Genomic DNA, 21,935 nt, shown 5'->3' on the forward strand with positions numbered 1-21,935 from the left:
AAACATCTGCAAGCAAATAACCAAGTTCAGACAGCACTAAGTACACTATAGTCTCTCTAAGCTAGGGGTCCTCAACCTTGGCAACTTTAAGACTTGCGAACTTCAACTCCCAGAATTCCTCAGCCAGCTTTGCTGGCTGAGGAATTCTGAGAGTTGAAGTTCGCAAGTCTTAAAGTTGCCAAAGTTGAGGACCCCTGCTCTAAGCCAGTGGTTCTTAACCTTTTTGAACGAATCGCCCCCTTGAGCCAATGAGGAAGTTGTCATCGCCCCCCTCCCCCAACATCTCTCAATCACAACATAGGAAATAATTCTTCAATTTATGCAAACACTTTTTTTGTTTTCTTTAAAATTGTCATCAGGATATATCGATGCAAATAATTTATTTCCAATCTTTTCCCCATATCTCCCATATTCTGGCCAATGGCTGGGTAGAGGCTGCTGCACAACGCGCATGAAGATAAGCAATGCATCTTCACATACATACGGCGTTCTGTACTGAAGCTATCTGGAGGAACATTTGAAAACAATTCAATCCACTAATAGCGAGTGATCTGATGTTTTTGTACGACAGATATACAGTGATTCACTGTACGAAAAAGTCTCAAAAGTGTCCCCAAAACTTCTCGCTCCATCGCCCCCATATCGCCCCCTTTCGTTCCTTTGCCCCCGCATTGCCCCTTTTCATTCCATCGCCCCCCTGAAAAATGAAATCGCCCCCTGGGGGGCAATATCGCCCAGGTTAAGAACCACTGCTTTAAGCAACACCTACTATTTTTCTGTATATCCTCACCAAATGTGAGTCAATGAACTAGATAGAATTATAGTGGGATGATACCATTTTGTTCTATATTTAGTATGTATCTTATCCCTGTAGGCAAAAGGATTATTAAACCAAACCAAAATTTCAGCATCAGTTTTCATAAAATATATTACATAATGGAAAGCTTTAAAAACCTTTTATTTCTATCCATTTTGTTACTTCACTATACTGCACATGAAGAACAAATGTGGATGGCTGTCCCACACGGTATTTCACGGGCTTTGAATGTGTTTCTCCCACTTTTTATGTCTCTGGAATCCTTTCCTAGGCAGTCTTGAAGATTCCAAACTCGGCCAACACCCATTCGGGAAACTTCCATGCTATGATTTTTCATCATCAGATATCTTCCAAGCAACCTGTTCTGTTACACTGGCTGTTTTTGCAACTGGATATACGAGCCTTGCCCTTCTGTTAAGCACAGCATTATGGCTGTCCCAGGCAGTAGGTACTGTGTGATAGGTAGTGTCAGCAAGGAAGAAGACAGACCTTCCCCATTTTGTTCTTCTGTTGTTATATCTGCAAAAAAGATTAAATGCTCTTCTGTCGCTAGCATTCAGCTGCAGTCTGGTCAGTTTGTGTAGACATGTCTTCTGGTACTTACCTAGAACAGGGGTCACCAACCCCCAAGCCACGGCCCACTATTAGGCTGTGGCCTATTCAGAACCGGGCTGCCTGAGAGACAGGCTGGTGCGTATGTATATATGTGCGCACAGCTCCACTCACACAAGTCCTCAAACAAGTGGAGCTTTGCACGTGCACGCTGGCCCACTGCTTGCATGACCTGGTTCCTCTCTTCCCCCTCCCCCAAGCCAGGTCACCAAGCCGCAAAGATTGGGGACCGCTGACCTAGAGTACCAAATGTCTTGTAAAAACTTTAGGTCATGAAATGATGGCTCATTGTGCTTAGTTGTTCCGTTTGTCCTCACCCTTGCAGTTCATATGTTTACTTTTCTAATCTAGCAATATTGGTTGGGAATGGAGATACCTCTTGTACTATCATTTAGCTCCTCCCATTATTAGTTTCGATTTGAGTTGTGACACAGTTCTTCACATTAAACTGTATTGGATGTTTTAAAAAGTTTTTTTCCCCTCTACCAAAGAGTTGCTTTACAGCTGCAGAGAAAACTAACAAACAGCAATCTCTCCTCAGCAGTCAGTGTTTGCCATTTGCCATCCCATTTGTATTTACTTTTCTGTTCCTTTAAAAAAAATCTTCAAGGTCCATTAATTCAGCACCAAAGTATCTGAACTTCCTGTATTATGAAAAAGAAATACAGATTTTTTTTTAGCCCTGTAAAGTTGATATAGTATATCATGTATATATTCAGTTTAAAATGTAAATATATGCAAAACCCATTCAAGGTACATGAGATTCAGTTTTAGAATTATATATTCATTCAACACAACAAATTTCCCACAGTTAAAACATGGGAGAAAAATTACACACATTGTTATAACATGTAGAACAGTACCAAAAAAATCAAAGCCCAACATCTCTGCCTTTTTTGAGTATATATCAATTTTTGTACTTAAAAAGGGTCTGAGTTGAATGAGGGCCTCATTAGTAGTCTCCATAAAGAATATATACAGCTGTAATAAAAAGACAATTAGGCGTCTTGTTTATCACTATAGCCTACTGTTTTATCTTCCATTTATTTTGTAAAAGTTCCTAAACTCAGCATATGGTGCAGGGAGAACTACCATTTATATGGCTTAATATTAGCTATACCACTCTAGGATCTAATCTTAGGAATGACTTTCCATGCACATATTGGCCCCCAGGACAATTCTTAACAGAAGATAATAGCATAGAGCTAGGGTGGGGAACCAGGCCTTCCAAGAACACTGTAGCCTCTATTTCTTTTTTTGAAGAAATTTAAAAATGGAGAAGAGAAAGTGGCTGAGTTGGAAAACTTGTAGAAATTATGGATCAGTACTTGTTCTTCTATACATTTGCTATACAGTATAGTTATTGGGGGTAGACTAGTACTAGTTTCAGTTTGAGTTGTGATACAGAATAGTTCTATGTGGATTTGTGGGAAGCAACAGGAAAATTTGCAGTTTTAGATTTAAGTAAGATAGAGTAGAGTGGAGTAGAGTAGAGTAGAGCAGAGCAGAGCAGAGTAGAGGGGAGCTTGAAGGGACCTTGGAGGCCTTCTAGTCCAGCCCTCTGCTCAAGCAGGAGAACCTATACCATCTCAAGTGACTGTCTAGCCTCTTTTTAAAAACATGTGATGGAGTGATGGAGCGCCCACGATTTCTGGGGGTAAGCTGTTCCACTGGTTAATTGTCCTCACTGTCAGGAAGTTTCTCCTTAATTCTAGGTTGCTTCTCTCTTTGATCAGTTTTCAACCATTGTTTCTTGTCCTGCCCTCTAATGCTTTGGTGAATAACATGATCCCCCTTTTCTTTGTGGCAGCCCCTCAAATACTGGAAGACTGCTATCATGTTTCCCCTATTTCTTCTTTTCTTTAGACTAGCCAAACCCAAGTCCTGCAGCCATTCTTCATATGTTTTAGTCTCCAGGCCCTCGATTATCTTAGTTGCTCTTAATGCAACAGTGAAACCAGACAGGCCAAGCAAGCATGCATGAAAAGGGGATGCATTGGTTTTCAGGACAGCATGTCTTAGATTTTTTAGTACAATTCAATGTAACTTGGATTTTACTATTCAATATTTGTTTAAATCACTCTTTAAAACAGTGGTGGCAAACCTACGGCACGGGTGCCAGAGGCGGCACTCAGAGCCCTCTCTGTGGGCACGCGCGCCGTCGCCCCAGTCCTAGGCCTTCAGCTGGGTTTTATGAAACCTTTTCATTTTAGGCCTCTGCCGCCGTATACAAAAAAAAAAGATTCAATCAATCAGTCAATTTCAACTTCTCGTGGGGAAAAAAAAGATCTTGCAAAGTTGGAATTGATTGATTGAACTTTTTAGTCCCACCCAGTCTGCTGTTACCACTGTAGCCACGCCCACCCAATGGGCCACACCCACCCAGCACCCGACGGTGCATAAGTGGGTTTTGGGTTGCAGTTTGGGCACTCGGTCTCTAAAAGGTTCGCCATCACTGCTTTAAAATCTGCAGCAGAATGCAGTGTTTTTCCTTGCCGTTTTTCTCTGCTAATCAGACAAAATAGTAGTCACATCCTCCTCTATTGCAATCTAGCGGTAGAAGCTTTTTGGATGAGAAATGAAACATCTTTAAAGAAAAAGGAGAAAGTCTAGTTGCCTCATGAAAAAGCACCTTTGGGCTTACTATGATCTGGATGACTGAAAATCTCGATAGACATTCCTCTATTGCAAGTTCTTTGAAAAAACAATGGAACAGATGAAAATTTCTGGAAATATAAAAGGGAAGGAGTTATAGGAGGGTGACTCTCAGCTATTCCATGATGGAACAAACAATTTGTATTTCAATGTTCTCTATCTTTTGTTCTCAGTATTTTCATGACACTTTGAAGTAAAGTTTTTGAAAAAAGAGAACCCTCTAGCTACTTTAATGACAGTTCTATCTGAAATGATAGGATTCTCTGAGTATCTCTGAGAATATGGCTCTCTTCTCCAGTAAGATAAATCTGGGAAGAATAGTTGAAAGGCCATAGTACAGTACACCCCTGCCATAGTATAACTTGCCATATTAAATAATGTTGGAAAATATGGATAGTTACTTGAGTCCTCTAAAGGAATTTTTTCTAACTCAATACTTTTCCATACTTTTCCCAGCACTGCCTGCTGAAATTCTAATCAAGCTGCTCAAACACACCATATACAATCTGACTGCAAATAAGTTGAAATTAGCAATTAGCATCTATGAATTCTAGAAATTAATAGGTGATTGTTCCATGTCTAGGACTTTGTTGCTGACTATCTGATCCTATATTTCCTACTCAGTGTTCCAATATCTCAGGGGCTGCCACAAAGAAGAGGGAGTCAAGCTATTTTCCAAAGTGCCTGAAGGCAGGACAAGAAGCAACGGGTGGAAACTAAGCAAGGAGAGAAGCAACCTAGAAAATAAGGAGAGACTTCCTGACAGTTAGAATAATTAGCCAGTGGAACAACCTGCCTCCAGAAGCAGTGAATGCTCTAACACTGGAAGTTTTTAAGAAGAAACTGGACAGCCATTTGTCCGAAATGGTATAGGGTTACCTGCCTGAGCAGGGGATTGGACTTGATGACCTCCAAGGTCCCTTCCAACTTTATTATTATTATTATTATTATTATTATTATTGCTGCTGCTGCTGCTGCTGCTGCTGCAGCTACTACTACTACTACTACTACTACTACTACTACTACTCTCCCCAAGACTTCAATAGGTTTGTTTCAAGGAACTATCCCTTAAAATAGCAGCTCTGAAAAAGTTTTCAAGAATTTAACAGTGAAACTCTGCATTATTTAATCCTATGCTCAACACATGAGAAATAATAATAAAGAGGCTTTAGGCATTTTTGGTGTACACTACCTTTAATATTGAAAAGCAAGTCTCAAACAAGACAGAGGTAACTATTTTGAGCCAAGTTAAAGCTGTGATTGTTTGCTAAAATTAATGGCTGGTAATTCTATTTGAACAGATCCCCAAAGTGAATTTTTAAAAATGAGAACTGTTTTGGAATGTCTTTTGTTGTCTAGATGTTCACCTCTTTGGATGATTATTTGGGAATTACTTTAGAAAGGTTTTGACTTAATATACCAACGTGGGAATTTTTTCTGCTTTTAAAGGAAAATATATCCTCCCCTCAAAGCAGTGAAGGAGACAGATGTTTGAGACTTTAGTTTTAAAAAAGTTACCACTTGTGTGCCGTCTTCTTTCTGTTTTTCTACTATGCCAACTGAAAGCAGTCATTAAGCAACAAGACTGTTATTATTATTACCAAGGGAAACAACGAAACCCATTATCATCATGAGGCCTCACATTCACTGGCAAGGAAGATTCACAGAGCACTTACAAGCTGGCCAAGGACCATTAATAGCTACTACTCAGTATAGTAGCATGCATTGTTGATACCATCCTGATCTGTATTGGCTTCCGGATGCTTTTTAGTCCAAATCAGAGAAAGCCCACATGGAGCAAGAGATGAAATGCTTCTTGGATCATAAAGACAAAAACTAAAATATTGCACAGGCATATCCTTTTGGGCAACTGTGAGTAAATTCTGCTGAAAGCATATTGTGCAGCTCTTCTAAAGATGCCGAGGATCTAAATTTAAAAGAAAGGCAGCCCTTTCATCTAATACAATTAGTTCAAGCTATGAGACTGCCAAATGTAGGGTGTCAAATGCCCCACCCTACCGTAGTAGAGATTCAAGGCTAGTCACAAGAGTGTAATTCTAAGGGAGACACACATCAGCACCAATCCTCTTCTGATTAAAGGAATGATTGGACTTAGTCTTTGAGTATAACCATTAAGAAGAATGAGATGTCGATATTTATTTCAGTGGATTTACTGGAAGTATGATCATTTGGATACACATCAATACTAAAAAATAACAATTACAAATCTGTTGCCTTTTCATCATACTCAAATTGCTGCTTGACCTTTATTTCTTTATGTTCAAAGTTAGGGGGAACCTCTCCATTGCCAGGATTACACAGAGAGCCTTAATTCCCATTGTGTTCCAGCCCACAGAATCCACCCTTTTCAGAGCAGAGGTTAGAAGAGAGAATTTTCAGTTTAGGTTTGGAAGGCCACATGGGGAGAAGAGGACAGTTTCCATCAAAAAGTCAGTATGCCTTAGACTGTCCCGTGCAATAGCTCACAAAAAAAAGTGAGTATCTTCGGCAACTGGGATGCATTGTAATATTTATTTTACTGAAAACAAAGCAGGAAAGTAATATCTTAGTTAAGAAGAACTAGTTAAAAATCAGGCACATTTTTTTTAAAAAAACGACCAGAAATAACTAGCATTAGCAGCGTAGCAAAGTGCTTTATAGTCCAATCCTCTGCAACGGTTAAGTACTCACAGTAAATCATTCACTGATTTACCAAACTCTACCCAGAATTGCAGTCTCACAATGCAACAAATAAAACGTCTTTCTCAAATCCCCAGTGTTGAGAGACAATGAATACTCACAGTTAAAAAAAAAAAATCTTCAGTTTGTTCATCTCTCCTCAAAAGGGAAATTACTTCTGTAAAGTTCCATGAAATAGGTGACATTTCTGCCCATCTCTAGCCATCCTGTACAAACTTAGCACAAGTCTAATCCCCAGATATTTTGCAGCTTGATAGAGAATTCCAAACTGGAGGAGAATAGAAGATGATTCGTGAAAATGAGGACTTGACTTGCTCCTCGCCTCTCAGCTCCTGCCTTCACTGGCCCACTACTGATACCAAACTTCCCAGGACTCTATCAGGAATGGTCTCCATTGACAGGGAAGATCTCGTGAATCTGGGCAGGGAAGGATATAATCTGCACCAGTGACTGGAAGCTCTCCTCTGCCTAGAAGCCAGGTATTTCCATTCCTGGGCATTTGGAAACTAAGAGGTAAATACTTTTTTCCCCCTTAATGTAAGCTGTCTCTATCCAGTATGAAAGGGAAAAATGGGCTTTGCTTTTGGGGTCTCTAACTTACCATTATGTCAGGGTCTTTTCTCTCACTTGCTTCCCCTCCGACTCTCGGTTCTAGATAGGACGGGCAGGCTCCACTTGGCACCTGCCTGAGCCCCGTCCCCGCCCTTTCCCTTTGCCAAAGTTGGAACTGCCGAAGACCAAGCCGGGCCAGCAACAACCCAGGTCGCGCGCCAAGGCTTTCCTCTCTCCCGAGGCCCCTATTGGCCGACAGACAAGCACGTGCCAGTCCTCCGGGCTCTATATTAGGACAATAGTTACCTCGCGGCCGACTTTCCGGGGGGCTGAGAGGAGGAGGAGGAGAAGGAGGAGGGACAGCGGGAGAGGGAGCGGGTGCAGGTAGAGAACAAGAAAGGGAGGGAAGGATCGGGCGCCGCTGCCCCTTCGCAGTCCTGCCGCCGCTGTGCCTTCTCGACGTTCATCTTCTTCCTCCGGGGGGGGGGAGAACCATGAACTCTTTCCTGGAGTACCTGTCGCGGGGCGGGGACAGCTCGAGTTTAGTTGGGAAGTTTAGCAGCGCAGAGCCCGGCAGCGTGGCTTTGCGGCCGCCCTGCGCTCTGTCAGCCAGCGGGGACGGCGCTTACCCGGGTCCTACAGCGGGAAGCTTGCCGGACTTCTCCAAGCGCTTGGCGGCGCCGCCGCTGCTACAGCCGCAACAGCTGGCGCCCTGCGCGCTTACCTCGAACGTTTTCCCCTCAGCCGAGCTCAACCTGCTCTGTCCCGAGGCGCCCTCCGCAGCCCCAGAGGGGAGCGCCCCGGTGCATTATGCCACGTCCATTTTCCCGGGTTGCGGCGGCGGCGGCGGCGGCGCATACCTGCAAATGGATTATACCGCCCTCGCCGAGACTTTTCAGCCTTGCCCCAAGGATGCGCCTCTGCGGCCGCCGCCCCCGGACTTTTGCACCAAGGCCAGCGGCCAAGCGGCGGCCAGCACTTTCGAGTGGATGAAAGTCAAGAGGAACGCTCTCCCTAAAAGTAAGTGCCGCGCTTCTTCTGCGCGGGCCCGGTGGATGGGTTCGTCTTGAAAAACGGCAAAGGGTCCTCAGCTCCTTCGATGCCCGAATTGTAGCTGCTGCGTAGTTGTCCAAAAGCGAATATTTTTTTAACTTTCTCATTGTACAAGGAGCCCTGCAGAGCTTTTTAAAAAAACTTGTTTAGTGCTCTGTGCTGACCACCTCATGAAAGTCATTAGTACAATGGTCTCTTTCAGTGCTGGGACTCTCTTAAAATGGGCTGGACTTAATAAATTTAATTCGTTTGGATTCTCTTATCTAATCCGGTTAGAAACATAGTATGCTTCCCCCCTGGGCTCAATACGTGCATAACTTTGAATTAGAGAAAAACATGGCAAAAGTTTTTTCCCCCCTCAAAGTATAATCCTGATTATCTAATTCAAGGAACTTGCATATTTTATGACTGTCCATAACAGTCCAGTCTTCTCAACCAATGCTTATTGTTTTCAGGTAAACCCACAGCTTGTGGGTCTTCCAGTCTTCCTAGTGTGGTAAGAACCAATTTCAGCACTAAGCAACTGACCGAATTGGAGAAAGAGTTCCATTTCAATAAATACCTCACCAGAGCCCGGCGTGTGGAAATAGCAAAGTCTCTGGGCCTCAATGACACTCAAGTGAAAATCTGGTTCCAAAATCGGAGGATGAAGCAGAAGAAAAGAGAAAGGGAAGGAATAGTGATTCCTGGAGTACCTACTCAAGTCTCTCCTTCGGTATCCAGCCCCAGACATTCAGGGATGTGCTCTGTGACCCCTTCTCCTACCAAAACCTCACCTTAATATTATGGCATTACGATAATACTGAGAATTGATACAGATGCATGATACTGAAAAGACTCAAAATCTTCAAAAGCAAAATCACACAGCTCTGTAATGTGTGAAATCATGCATATTTGAATTCAAGGCATAAAAGAAGACAATACTTGCACTAAGTTTTACACTGACCATGGAAAAAGTCCATTGTATAGAATGAAAACCTGCTGCTTTACACAGAACTGATTCAAGGCACAAAAGGCATATGATATGTTTACATTTTATTTATATGTATTTTCAGGGAAAGCTGCTTTCAGCTTCTATATGCTGCTAAACTTTGTTGCTGGCCTGGCTGAGTTTATTTACAGGCTGATATTATATTTGTTTACTTAAAAAGAAACCCCTTCGGACTGATGTGGGGGATTCTACAAATAAAACCAAAGATAGGGAATAACTCATGGATGGAATCTATTCTGCACCGATTTTAAATCTATTTTAGTCCAACCAATCTGTGGTTTTTAATTCGAATATAATGGGTTCCACTAGGTCTAGGACGTCCCCATACAACTTCTTTGAGGTATCTGTATGGAAACACAATCATTAGCAGGACAGCCATCGGGATGTTTTGATTCCTTTTTGTTTATGAGGATCAAGCAATGATGCTTCTTAAAAATGATACTTGTTAGAAAGTTCTGGCAGTAGACTGATTTAAAATACTTTGGTTTAAAGTTGGGTGAGGGAGAGAGAGGAAAAAAACAAATGGGTTTAGATTATTATTTATTGCATTGATATATACCAAGATAAAGTGTAGTAGTTAACACAATTCCAAAGCAAAGGACCCCAAGCTTTTTTTGTTTTTTGTTTTGCTTCATCACCTTGTTCTTCTCAGGCTATGCATTAACTAGCTTCGGTTTTGTTTTGAACTAGGTGCTTTAAAAATACATGAGCATACATACAAATAACATAGTCCAGTGAATCAGTCTACAGGATATGTTGTTAAAATTCTATTTTAATTTTGAACAGCAGAAACAATTCATAGTAGTCATGTTCATAGTTGAACATTGAATTGTAATTCTGAGAGAACTTCCACCACACAGGGAATAACAAGCATTGCTAAAGGAATAAAGGCAATTTCCTCAGAAGATAATGTTAATGAAAATTCCAGATTTGCAATGTAATCTTCAAGCAGGGTCAGAGTAAAGTCCTGGTTTCAATTATGGAGAACTATTTAATTATCAAATTTCTGAAAGTTCCCTTTTCTGAGAAAATTCACTTTTTTTTAGTAAATCCTTGAAATTCTTATTCTGAGAAAAAATTAACTGAGTATGAATATGGTGAGAGAAATATCTGGCATTAAATCAAATATCCCATGTTCATCCTTTGAGGGAAAGAGAACTGAGATGATAGAAAAGTGAAGAAAGCACTGTGTCTCAGGAAATACGTGTAAATAGAGAGTTGCCTTTTATTCTTGTATGTGAACCATTTAAGATGAACATTATGATTTTAATAGAAGTTCAATTGATGAATAAACTTTGAGAACTGTTTACATGCTGTTGCCATTAAGTCTGTGGCAATCTTGGTTTTTAATTTCATGCTAATCAGCAATTTGAAAAAGAGAGAGCCCTCTGAGACTTTTGATATTTCAAAAAGTCTCCAGGCTCCCATTCCAGAGTTCTTCTGAGGAACATGATGTGTTGCTAGAAGAGGGTTTACAGCTGCAAGCAAAAAAAAAAAAAAAAAAAACAAGTTATAACAGCCTGATCCAGAATTCATGTAAGGAAGCCCTTGGGCACTGAAGCTAATTAAACCCATTACCAAATAGTCAAAATAAATCATAACTCAAAGACTTAACTGGAACAGAAATAAATCCATTTAAGCAAACTGGAATTGTCATTGACTTGTGAGTACAAATGAATTGCTCAAGGATTAGGGTGCTCACTGTTTGTTGAAGACTTACATTATAAGTCATATCAGATTGCTGTACTTGACAGAAGTATATCTGAACTCTTCCTGCCCTGTAATATCATGGGTACAGTCAGGTCAATATTTTAGTGGCCTCACTTAAATAATTACACTTTCCAGAGCAGAAACTGAGGGTTATTTTTCCCACAGTGGAAAAAAAAGTCTTTGATAGTCCTAAAAATGACCATAACTGTTAGACATGGTGGATTGTATATTTCACTGTATTTGGAAAAGTTTTGTATTATCTGATTATTGCTTCCATTATTTTTGACTTTACACTTACGCAGTATGATTCCAGGTTTATAGAGAATCTGCCTCAGTGTGTTCATGAGCTATGCTATCAATTTGAGCTGCAATTCTGTATAGAGAGTAAGATCTTTGGCCCCTAGCGAGACTTATTTCTGTAACCATGCATAGCTTCTTTGATCAAACAGGAATGTCAGTACAGGACTTTTTATAACCCCTTTGCTTTCTTGTTTCCTCCTTTGACCTTTCCAATAAAATCTACTTGATGTTTTAGACCATTAGAAGACCTCAGCAAGACAATGCTCTGTTGGAATAAATGTGTCAAAAGAACATGTGGTAGGGAGAGTTTTATTAATGTGAAGCTTGGAAGGAGGTTTCCATCACATTGGGAGATGTGATATATACGATGCTGTGTTCATCCCATGACAGCATGTCATAAAAAGCATACCACAATCCTTTGCATATTTCCTTGGGAGTAAATGCCACAAAACCCAATGAGATTAACTTATTCTAGGTACTTTGAAGAGGCTAAGAAAAGGAAAGGTCTTATGACATCATAAAAGCAATTTATTTGAGCATACATTTTTGTGGTTTGCAGTTTGCTTGTTCCAATATAAAGTAAAGGGGGAAGTAAGTAGGGAGGGAAGAAATGAAAATAGTTAACTGAAACCTTTGAAGTGAGTGTTTTTAATGAAATCTTATATTGCTTAGCTTGAGGGCTCTTTTACAACTGAATTTTTGTCCTCGAGTTTATTGGTATTATTTATTTTATTTTTATTTTATTTTTAAAATTTATAAGCCGCCCCACTCCCGGAGGACTCTGGGCGGCTAACAATAAAACACATAAAACATAACAAAACAAACAGTACAAGAACAGTCATCCAGGGGTCAGATTTTATAAACCCCAGGCCTGCCGGAAAAGCCAGGTCTTATTAAGCAGCTTACAGAAAACTAACAGGGTGGGAGCGGTCCTAATCTCCGGGGGGAGCTGGTTCCAAGAGGTGGGCGCCATCACAGAGAAAGCCCTCCTCCGTGGCCCCGCCAAATGGCACTGCTTGGCCAACGGGACCTGAAGGAGGCCCAGCCTGTGGGATCTAACCGGACGAAGAGAACTATGAGGTAGTAGGCGGTCTCGCAAATAGCCTGGCCCTGAGCCATATAGGGCTTTAAAGGTAATAACCAACATCTTGAATTGGACCCGGAGACCAATAGGCAACCAGTGCAGCTCACGGAGGATAGGTGTAACGTGAGTGTATCGAGGAGCACCCACTATCACTCGCGCGGCTGCATTCTGGACCAACTGTAGTCTCCAAATACTTTTCAAGGGTAGCCCCATGTAGAGTGCGTTGCAGTAGTCCAGACGTGAGGTGACAAGGGCATGAGTGACTGTAAGGAGAGCCTCCTGGTCCAGGTAGGGTCACAACTGGTGCAATAGACAAACTTGTGCAAAGGTCCTCCCTCATTCTATAGATAAATCAAAAGAATTTAGTGGCTGAAGGAGACATTTAGTATAATTTATTATCCTAATACCTTGCTCATCTTCTTTTACAGTACGTTTGAGTTGGTCATGTTAGATTTGAAGAGTTGAAATAATTTTTATATAAATAAGCCACTATGCTAAATTTCTAAACTGCACTAAGCTGAAATTGGACAAAAAAATCATAGACTGATATTACATGTGAACTTAGATTCTGAACACTCAAATATGTATATGAGACTGAGTAAAGATTTAAACCAGCGGTTCTCAACCTATGGGTTGCAACCCTATTTGGGGTCGATCGACCATTTCTCGGGGGTCGCCAAACAAGGCGATCCGCCATTTTTCCCCCTCAGGGGGCGGCACCGCACATGCACGGCACGTTTGTGTGACGGGGGTCGCCGTCACACAAACGTTGAGAACCACTGATTTAAACAGTGATAGCCTTACGTATCTAGATATAGAATGGCACATTTGCTTGTAATATGGCAGTATTTAAGGCAGTGGTTCTCAACCTGTGGTCTGTGGACCCCTGGGGGGCCATGATGTTGACACAGCAGATCCGCATTGGCTTGAAGAAATGTTATGATTTAAATTTTGAGTTAAATCTTGGGGGCCCATGCCATGGTCCGTGGCCACAAAAGATATTTAAAGAGGGTCCATGGTGAAGAAAAGGTTGAGATACACTGCTTTAAGGTATTATTCCTACATATATTTCTTAATAGGATTATCTTCTGAGTAAAAATACGTATAATTATATTAAATGATATTACTCTTCCTTTGACCTATTGACCAAAGTTATTACAATGGCGCTGAACAAAGAGACTTGTGGATAGTTCTTGTGGCCATTGCAGCGACCTTGCAGCCATGTGATTGCAATTCAGGTGCCTGGCAATTGGTTCATCATTATAATGAGCATCCTGTGATTACCATGTGTGACCTTTACTGGTGGCTTCCGACAAGCAGAGTCAATGAAAAGCTGGCAGGAGGTGACAAATGGTGACGATGCAAGGGAGTTGCTTAACCACAGCAACCAGAATTGCCACAACTGCTGTCATGAGTATGGTCATAGTGACATCATATTTTATTGCTGCATTGCTTAGCGACAGAAACATCACTTCCCACTATTGGCATCAAGTAGGGACTATTCCCTTTTGGCTTGTTGTTTACCCAAATATCTTCTCTACTTGCACTTTTATTCAGCTCCAGTTGCAGTGATAGTTTTCCCCCCCCTTGGGTCCCTATTTGCCTTCTTTCCCTCCCCTTGCCCTCCTAGACTCACTAACCTTTCCCGTGTGTTAGGAAGCAGGCAAGGGCAAATCACTTTCAAAATCCTTCCAAGAAAACTTCAGGGACTAGTCCAGGCAGTTGCCAGGAGTCAACACTAACTCGAAGGCACACATGCCCACACTTTTTTTTTTTTTTTTGCTCAAAATGTTCAGCACTCAACATGATGTTCCTAGAATGAACATTATCTATTATCCCCATGTTATAGTTTGGAGAGCTAGAGAACAATCGTCTGTCCAGGGCCTTCTAATGAACAGAAGCTGAGCCTTGTGGCATACTTATCTTTACTAATAGCATATGTTTTCTAGAATAAACAGATCTACATGCTGACTTTGTAGGATACTGCTCGATATCTATCAAAATGGCACAGTCCCAAAGTTGAGACTGATTTGCAATTGAAGACCAAGCCCTGCAACTTTTCACTCGGAGAAGAGATAAAAGAAGAGACACACTTTTAATGGTGAACATTTCTTATTCAGGGTAATTTTCCTCCCATGTGAATGAGGCAATTAAATGAGGCCTTATTTCCTGATGAACAACCTGAAGAGTGTAAGTGTTAGCTACTGCTCCTTTGCATTATTCTGTCAGCAAGGGGGCCCAGAGGAATGAGATAATGCAACTCATATGCCAATTCCTGAATAATTAAATAAAAATGTCTGTAATATATATGGGCATACACATGAGACAAATAAATGATAGATAAGGTCTAGCATCCATTCATATAACATTATGCACAGCAGTTGGGTGCCACATATGTTTAGCGGATGGCAAACAATTGGAAACAGGTTGTAGGTTATGCTGGAAGGAATTAAGGCATAGCTCGGTATTCTCCCTGGAATTAGGAAGAGAAAAAAAGCTTTCCACCTTCATCCTTCAATAGTCATGGTTATTCATCTATAATATTTAATTGTTTGAACTTATCACCCTTGCCCCCCAAAATTATTCTTGGAAGCTATTTGAATCTTAGAGTGTGTTATGTTTTACCTGGGTATTTCAAAATTATACAGAATCATAGACTTTTCAGAGAAGAACCGGCACAATGTGATCACAGGGGATGTTTACAATTGCTAGACAATTTAGTAAAACAATTTAGCAATTAGATTAAGGGCAACATTGTACAAATAATAAGCACCTTCATAGAATAGTGCATTCTATTAATAATGATAGAATAGGCCAAGCACTGCTTTCCCCCCCTCTTTTTTTATTAAACAAGGCCCACCCCAAAAGAAGGCTGTGCTTTCTTACACATTCAAGATACAAGAACGTGAACTTCTTCTCCCAACCAAAGGAGCTGGCCTCAAAATACCTTGCAAGAGTTGTAGACAAATTATTCTTTTTACTCTGATAGAAGGAGTAAATTATTACATGACTATGCATATAAGGGGCAAATAGAACTGCTCCCCAGGCAATTCTTAGGTCAGGTTTGGCCCGTGGCCCTCAAAGAGTCTGTATCTGTGTTCTACAGCAGGGGTCTCCAACCCCTGGGCTGCAGCCCACTACCAGACCTTGGTCTATTTGGAATTGGGCTGTGCTCAACTTGTGTGTGTGCCCCGGCCTGCTGCTCATGCAAATCAAGCTGTGCGTATGTGTGCCAGCCTGCCACTTGGGCAAGGGCTGTGTGATTGTGTGTACATGTGTGCTGGCCCACTGCTCATGCAGGCCAATTCCCCTGTCCCCTCCCCCAGCCGCAAAGGTTGGAGACTGCTGTTTTACAGTACACATTAAAAGAATATTTAAACATTCATAACTATTTGTGGATTAAAAGAACATGAATATTTAGTCCCCTCAAAACAATAGTGTCAAAAGTTGGAAAAATATTGACACTAATAGAAGCAATGAGACATTCAGAATAAAATCCTTTTTCCCCAGGAGAGAATTTTTAAATGAATGCAAAGAACAGAAATTAATCATTTTGCTGTTACCTTGGACAGGCAAGTGGATAGGTAGGAGGATATCTACTATCACCCAGTCACAATTTTTTAGGTAGTAGACTGGATTTCTCCACTATTTTGTTATGAGCACATCTCACCTCTCCAAAGGTGAGGACAATTTCAAGATTCAGGAGGATCTTGGCAAGGTGGAACAATGGGCAGAAGCCAACAAAATGATTTCAACAGGGACATTGTCAACCGTCCGGCTAGAAAATTTAACATTGAAGAAACTCAGAGGTCATGAGGTGCCACAAGAGATAATCTTTATTGAATACACATCCTGGCACTGAAGAATTAAAATCAACTAGTTTTCCCATGTGAAAATCTAGGTACTTAACAATAGCTTTTCATAACCCCCACCCACCATGTGTTCACGTTGCCCACTCATATTCTTTCTGTTGTTATGGGAATGGTCCACTTCTTTGTCAGACACCTGCTTTTGATAACCTTGGGTCTCATGTGACATGGACATCTTCTTGAAACTCCCGTTTCTTTCCCAGGCTCTCCCTCACCCCTATTTCTATGGCAAGTTGAGCAGCAACAGAGGTTAGCAAGCATCTTAGCAATTCAACCTTGACAGACATAATCAAAGTTTTTCATTTGGAAACATCAAATGATTATACTGATGGCATTGATAGTGATGAGGTTACCTATTTGGGTATTAACATGTCTGCAAGCAAACAACCAAGCTCAGAGAGCACCAAGGACTTCAGAATTCAACCCTGAGCTACAAATATTCTTCTCTATTGGAATATGAATATAAGATAGGGGAGATCACATGAGTCAGCAATATGTGCAAAAATGCTGTGATTGAATGTTGACATCCAATAAAAGTATGACTTTGCATTTTCTTAATTTTTGATGATAATGTTTACATTTGAGGTTGTTATTTTTGTGGGGGGCTATTTTTTATTTGATGATTTTGATTGTTAGCTACTCAGAGCTTTTGGGAATCTGCATGTTCTGGTGGATCTCAATACAGACATGACACAATAGTGCTGCAGATGTTCTAATGTAAAAATCAAGAGAAGTCATAATACTTTTCTAATCTGCATTAATCAGATATACCTAGAATATTGTATTTCATTCTGGGGCCCGCATTTTGGGAAGAATATTGACAAACAAGAGCATGTCCAGAGGAAAACAATCATGATTATAAGGGGTCCAAAAGAAAACCTACAAAAAATGGTTGGAGGTGATGGGTATATTTTAGCTTAAAAAGAGAAACCTGCAGAGAAACCCAATAGCTGTCTTTAGGTATTTGAAATATGTTATATAGACAGAACATGTAGCACAATTATCTAGAGCTGTTTGTTTATGTAATTTATACAGTTGCTCAAATTACAAAACAACTCTGGATGAATTACAACTGCAGTAGCTATAAGCATAAAAAGAAAGGAAGTAAAAGTAAAACATGATAAACACTCACAACAGAATAAACAAAAAAAGCAGAATAGTTGAGACCAATCACCCATATTCCATTCAAGACCTTTTTGTCTGGATGGGCTCATCTAAAGCTCTGGTCCAATGCTTGAGGGAAAAACCAGGTTATACAGGGTCATCTGAAGATTGGGAGAAATGTTGTTCCATAGGTAGACACTGCAGCAGAGAAGGCATGTCTCATGGGTCATACATGCTAGGTGACATTGCTTTCTACAAAGAACATAAAGTATGTCCAACATGGAACTATAGTAATACACAGGTGGCTATACTCCCAGCAACAGTAAGGATTTTATTTTCTTCCTCATGACTAACCGGTTTAAGGTCTGCCCAGATAAACATGTTATTCAATTCTAAGGTACCTGCAAAAAGTTTAATAATTTATAGCAGATGCCTAGAATATTCTTCAGAGCACACTTGTGAATGTTTCTTCAGTCCCTCCTTTCCTGAGATTGGTTTACCCAAAACAAAGTCTCTGAATAAACTATCCAGACTGGGAAAATAGCTATGTTTTTTTTTTTTGTTCCTTTGCACGTAATCCTAACAAAGGCTCTTACCCATGTTTGATCAGGTACACTATTTGTCTTCCTCCTATAGTGCTCTAGATATCTCTTTTATTGCTTCATAACCTGTTGCTAAAAATAAAAGTGCTCCCGACTTCATTCCAATTGGCAACAAATTTCTTGATTAAACCATGGTTTAGAGCAAGCTAGTTGGGGAATTCTAGGAGTTTTAAAGTGCCAGGTTTGAAGAGCCCTGGATTAGAGCCCCAAGAACTACTCTCTGTAACCCAACATGGCCCACCATGCATCTGGATTAAACCAGCCAAATAGGTCCTCCCTCCTTGTGTGAAAAGTGTCTACGGAAAACTCTAGAACTAACAAAAATGGTCTAACCATAGTAAGAGACTCATAATAATATTCCTCAATTCCAGTTGACATCAATGTTGCCCCAAGACAAAAACAAATGTAAAGCATGATGACCACTACTATGAGTTTGACCTGTAAGCAGCTGAATAAGGTCCAAGTTGCCATACAGGCCATAAACTCCTAAACTGTCTCTAATCTGCTCCCTCTGGACACAATTTTGGAGGCAGTTCAGGGCTTTGTGGCCTCCAGTGTCATTAGTTTGGAGAACTCAAGAGTTGTTCCAGAAGACAAGACAAAAAACAATGAGTTTGGATAAGATGGAAGTAGATTTCAGTTGGGTATCAGGAAAAATATCCTAATGACAGGAGCTTTCAACAGACTGGTTCATAGATGGTGGACTCTCCTTTATGAGCTGTATTTAAACAGAGGCTGGATGGCCATCTGCCAGGGATGCTGTAGTATTGGATTTCTGTACAGGACAGGACATTGAACTCTACTGTCCTTTCTAACTCTTAAAATACATGTATGCTTTCAGGGTTGTGGTTCTGTAAATTGAGTCTTCATGAGATGAGTTGAAATTTGGAATTTGAAATTTCAAAGGAAAAATGAACACATTCAAGTCTTTAACAGTTAAGGGTAAAATATTTGTAGGAGAGACATGAGAGTTGGGGAGATGGAAGCTGGACTGTTAACCAAACCAAACCAAACCAACCCTGACAAAGAGAAGAAGAAGGCAGGTTTCCTTCTCATTATTGTAAGACTGCACTAAAATTGAAGTCCTCTAGAATTAATCTGCATCCAGACACAGGACCTGGACCCAATCTGAAAAATACTTTTTTCTTCCCAAGCAATAAAAATTCAAAATAAATAAATAAAAACCATCAATCATTCTTGACACTCAACACCTTGCTGCCTGAGATAACTGCTCCACTCTGCCCAGTGGTAGGTCTATTAGAAAGGAAAAGGTATTTTTGACATCTTTTACATTTCTCTCCAGTTACAATAAGGTTCTTTTTGTTCTAGGTTGGCAGCAGCATACAACATAATTCTCTTAGAGGGAGGAGGGTATAATGCAAGGTCTGTAACTATATTAAAGTGTCTCTCCCTCATTCTCTCTGTGTCATAGAAAGATAATTTAACATTTGACTCAGCCTGTTGATATTTGGAAAACTGCTTTTTTCCCATTAAAGCACTGAAGTTAATGTTTTTTTTATACCAGTGGTCCCCATCCTTTGCAGGTTGGTGTCTTGGCTGGGGGGTGGAGAGAACTGGGCCACATGCAACCCTTGCACAAGTGATGGGCCAATGTGAATGGTGGGCCAGCATTCACATGCATGAATGCCCACTGGCCCACCACTTGTGCAAGTTGAGCTCTGCACATGCATTCCAGCACTCAAACAGCCCAATTCTGAATAGGCCCCGGCCTGGTAGATGGGCCACGGCCCAGGGGTTGGAGACCCCTGTTTTATACAATAAGATGAAGTAGGCCATGGTCCTTCTCTCAAAATTAGTAAGGATGAAGTGTTATATTAGAAACTTTTTCACTTGTTTGGACATAAGGACTATACCCTGAAATCTTCTCATTTGCAAGAATAAGCTTTTGCCAAAGTTTGCAGTAGTAGACCAGAGCTAGAGAGAACAATCAAAAGTAAAACTCATCCTGACACATAAGATGGAGGATAGGAAATAAGCAGAGGTAGTGAGTCCTTATCTCTTTTGATACATGCTTTAACTTCTCCAGGATAGACTAGCACACAAATCACAAACCTCTACTTAGCATTATGCCTAAGCACTCTATAATGTAACATTGATTACAGAAATATCATTGCCTTAAAGATGCTTAAGTAATAAAATGGCAAAAGGATCTTTGTAGGGAGAAATAATTGCAAAATGATTGACATGTTTTCTTTTAATGCAGTCTATTACTTGAGTCCATCTCCTCATCTGGTGAAAATTGGTGTCTGCTTCCAAGGAAGGAAACCAACTGACCCAAGAGGAGAGTGCTCTGTTATATTTTTTTCAGAAATGATTTCCCTATGAATGAATTCTCCTCATAGAATTTGCTACTATGCCAATTTGGCTCTTCCGTTCTTGTATTTCTTAGATGCTATCTTTATCTCCATCTACCTTCTCCAATCTGATAGCCATTAAATATGGTGGGATTCCATTCTCAGAGTTATGGTGCCTACACATTCTCAAGATTGCCAAATTGGAGAAAGCTAAGCTAAAATATAAACCTGATGTCAGGTTTATTTATTTTAGAAATTTTCTAATTCCAGAAAATAAATCTTAAACAAGCCTCTTAATCATTATAAAACACAAATCTTCCAATCCATTTCAGGGCTTTTTATTTGAAAGTGAGAATTCATCCAAATTTTAAACTGTGCTACAGAATACATAACTAATTTTCCTGTTATATCCACCAGATTTCCCAGAAAGTATCTTGACTGAAGATTATTGGAGTTGCGGACAAATATATATAAATATACCTATAACTTGTGATGTAGGCAGTAGGTACTCTGGAGAATACCGTCCTTGTGCCAAATATTATATCTTTCATTTCTTGTTTGTGGAAAAGACACATTGCATCTTCTCTTCATTAGAGACTAATAATAACCTCCTAATCCAAATGCTCTTTTATTTTTCTCCCTCCCTCCTCCTTTCTCTCTGCATTGTGGAATTAGCATGTGTCTATATTTGCAACCTCTGTGACATTGTAATTTAACACCAATGTATTATGGTTAGATGGGGCTGCTATATTTCATGATCTTTTTTTTTAATAGTTTATCTGCCGGGAGAGGCAGGATTTATAATTGGTGGGGCCCTAAATTATACAAATCTTGGGGGCCCCTTGTTAAAAACTTACACCAAAATATCTCACTAAGGTGTGTACCAAAACAGAGCCTTGGGCTGGCCACAAAAAAAATTGAAGATGTAAATATGCTTTTTAATTATTTAACAGCAAGGTATTTAAAATGAAAAAAAAATACAAAATACAAATTACTTTCAAATGCATTTTCTGATTACATATTTATCATTTGGCTGGCTTCGTGTCTCTTATAGATTATAATATAGCATTATATTATAATAAAATATAGCATCTCCTGGAAACAATACTTAATGCAATTTTTTTAAAAAATCTAAGCTTCAGTAATATATATATAGAAAGTGCTGACAAAATAAATAATCAAGATCACTTGTAATTATCAAACCTGTTTGGAAATTCAGAAAACTGGTGTCCGATACAGCTTGGATCATTTTGTTTCTGATTTTTCTCAAAAGAAAAATCACAATTTTGTGTTCAAATGATATGCTGCACAGCTGCTAGCTTTCTGTGAACATTAAATTAATTGCATATAAAGCCATTCTAAAACTACACATAAAATTTTGCTACACAAGATTTTCAAAGCTACAGCATTCATAAAAAGCCATATAAAATCTGAAAGCTAAAAAAATACGAATTTTTGTGAGGCTCTGCGGATTTTAAGGCCCTAAAACTCTAGCTTCTTTAGTTGATGCCTAAATCTGGCACTAGGAAGATGCAGCCATGAAGATCTGAGGAGGAAAATTAAATTGCCTT

At 40.1% G+C, this 21,935-nt stretch overlaps 1 protein-coding gene and 1 long non-coding RNA gene across 2 annotated transcripts; one reads left to right on the plus strand and one right to left on the minus strand.

Annotated features, from left to right (window-relative positions):
- Window positions 1-939: 939 nt before the first annotated feature.
- LOC120306319 lies at window positions 940-7,527 on the minus strand. Its single transcript, XR_005556237.1, has 3 exons — window positions 7,386-7,527; window positions 6,886-7,052; window positions 940-2,073 (listed from the first exon to the last, which is right to left on the minus strand). It is a non-coding gene; the product is annotated as an uncharacterized LOC120306319 (long non-coding RNA).
- Window positions 7,528-7,803: 276 nt separating this feature from the next.
- HOXD1 (homeobox D1) lies at window positions 7,804-11,630 on the plus strand. The gene is made up of 2 exons (XM_039339336.1): window positions 7,804-8,356; window positions 8,845-11,630. The coding sequence occupies exons 1-2, from the start codon at window positions 7,831-7,833 to the stop codon at window positions 9,168-9,170; spliced, it is 852 nt and encodes a 283-aa protein (XP_039195270.1). The 5' UTR covers window positions 7,804-7,830; the 3' UTR covers window positions 9,171-11,630.
- The last annotated feature ends 10,305 nt before the right edge of the window (window positions 11,631-21,935 follow it).

Source organism: Crotalus tigris, unplaced genomic scaffold (assembly GCF_016545835.1).
Source record: "Crotalus tigris isolate CLP2741 ecotype Arizona unplaced genomic scaffold, ASM1654583v1 scf7180000017733.2605024, whole genome shotgun sequence".
NCBI lineage: Eukaryota > Metazoa > Chordata > Lepidosauria > Squamata > Viperidae > Crotalus > Crotalus tigris.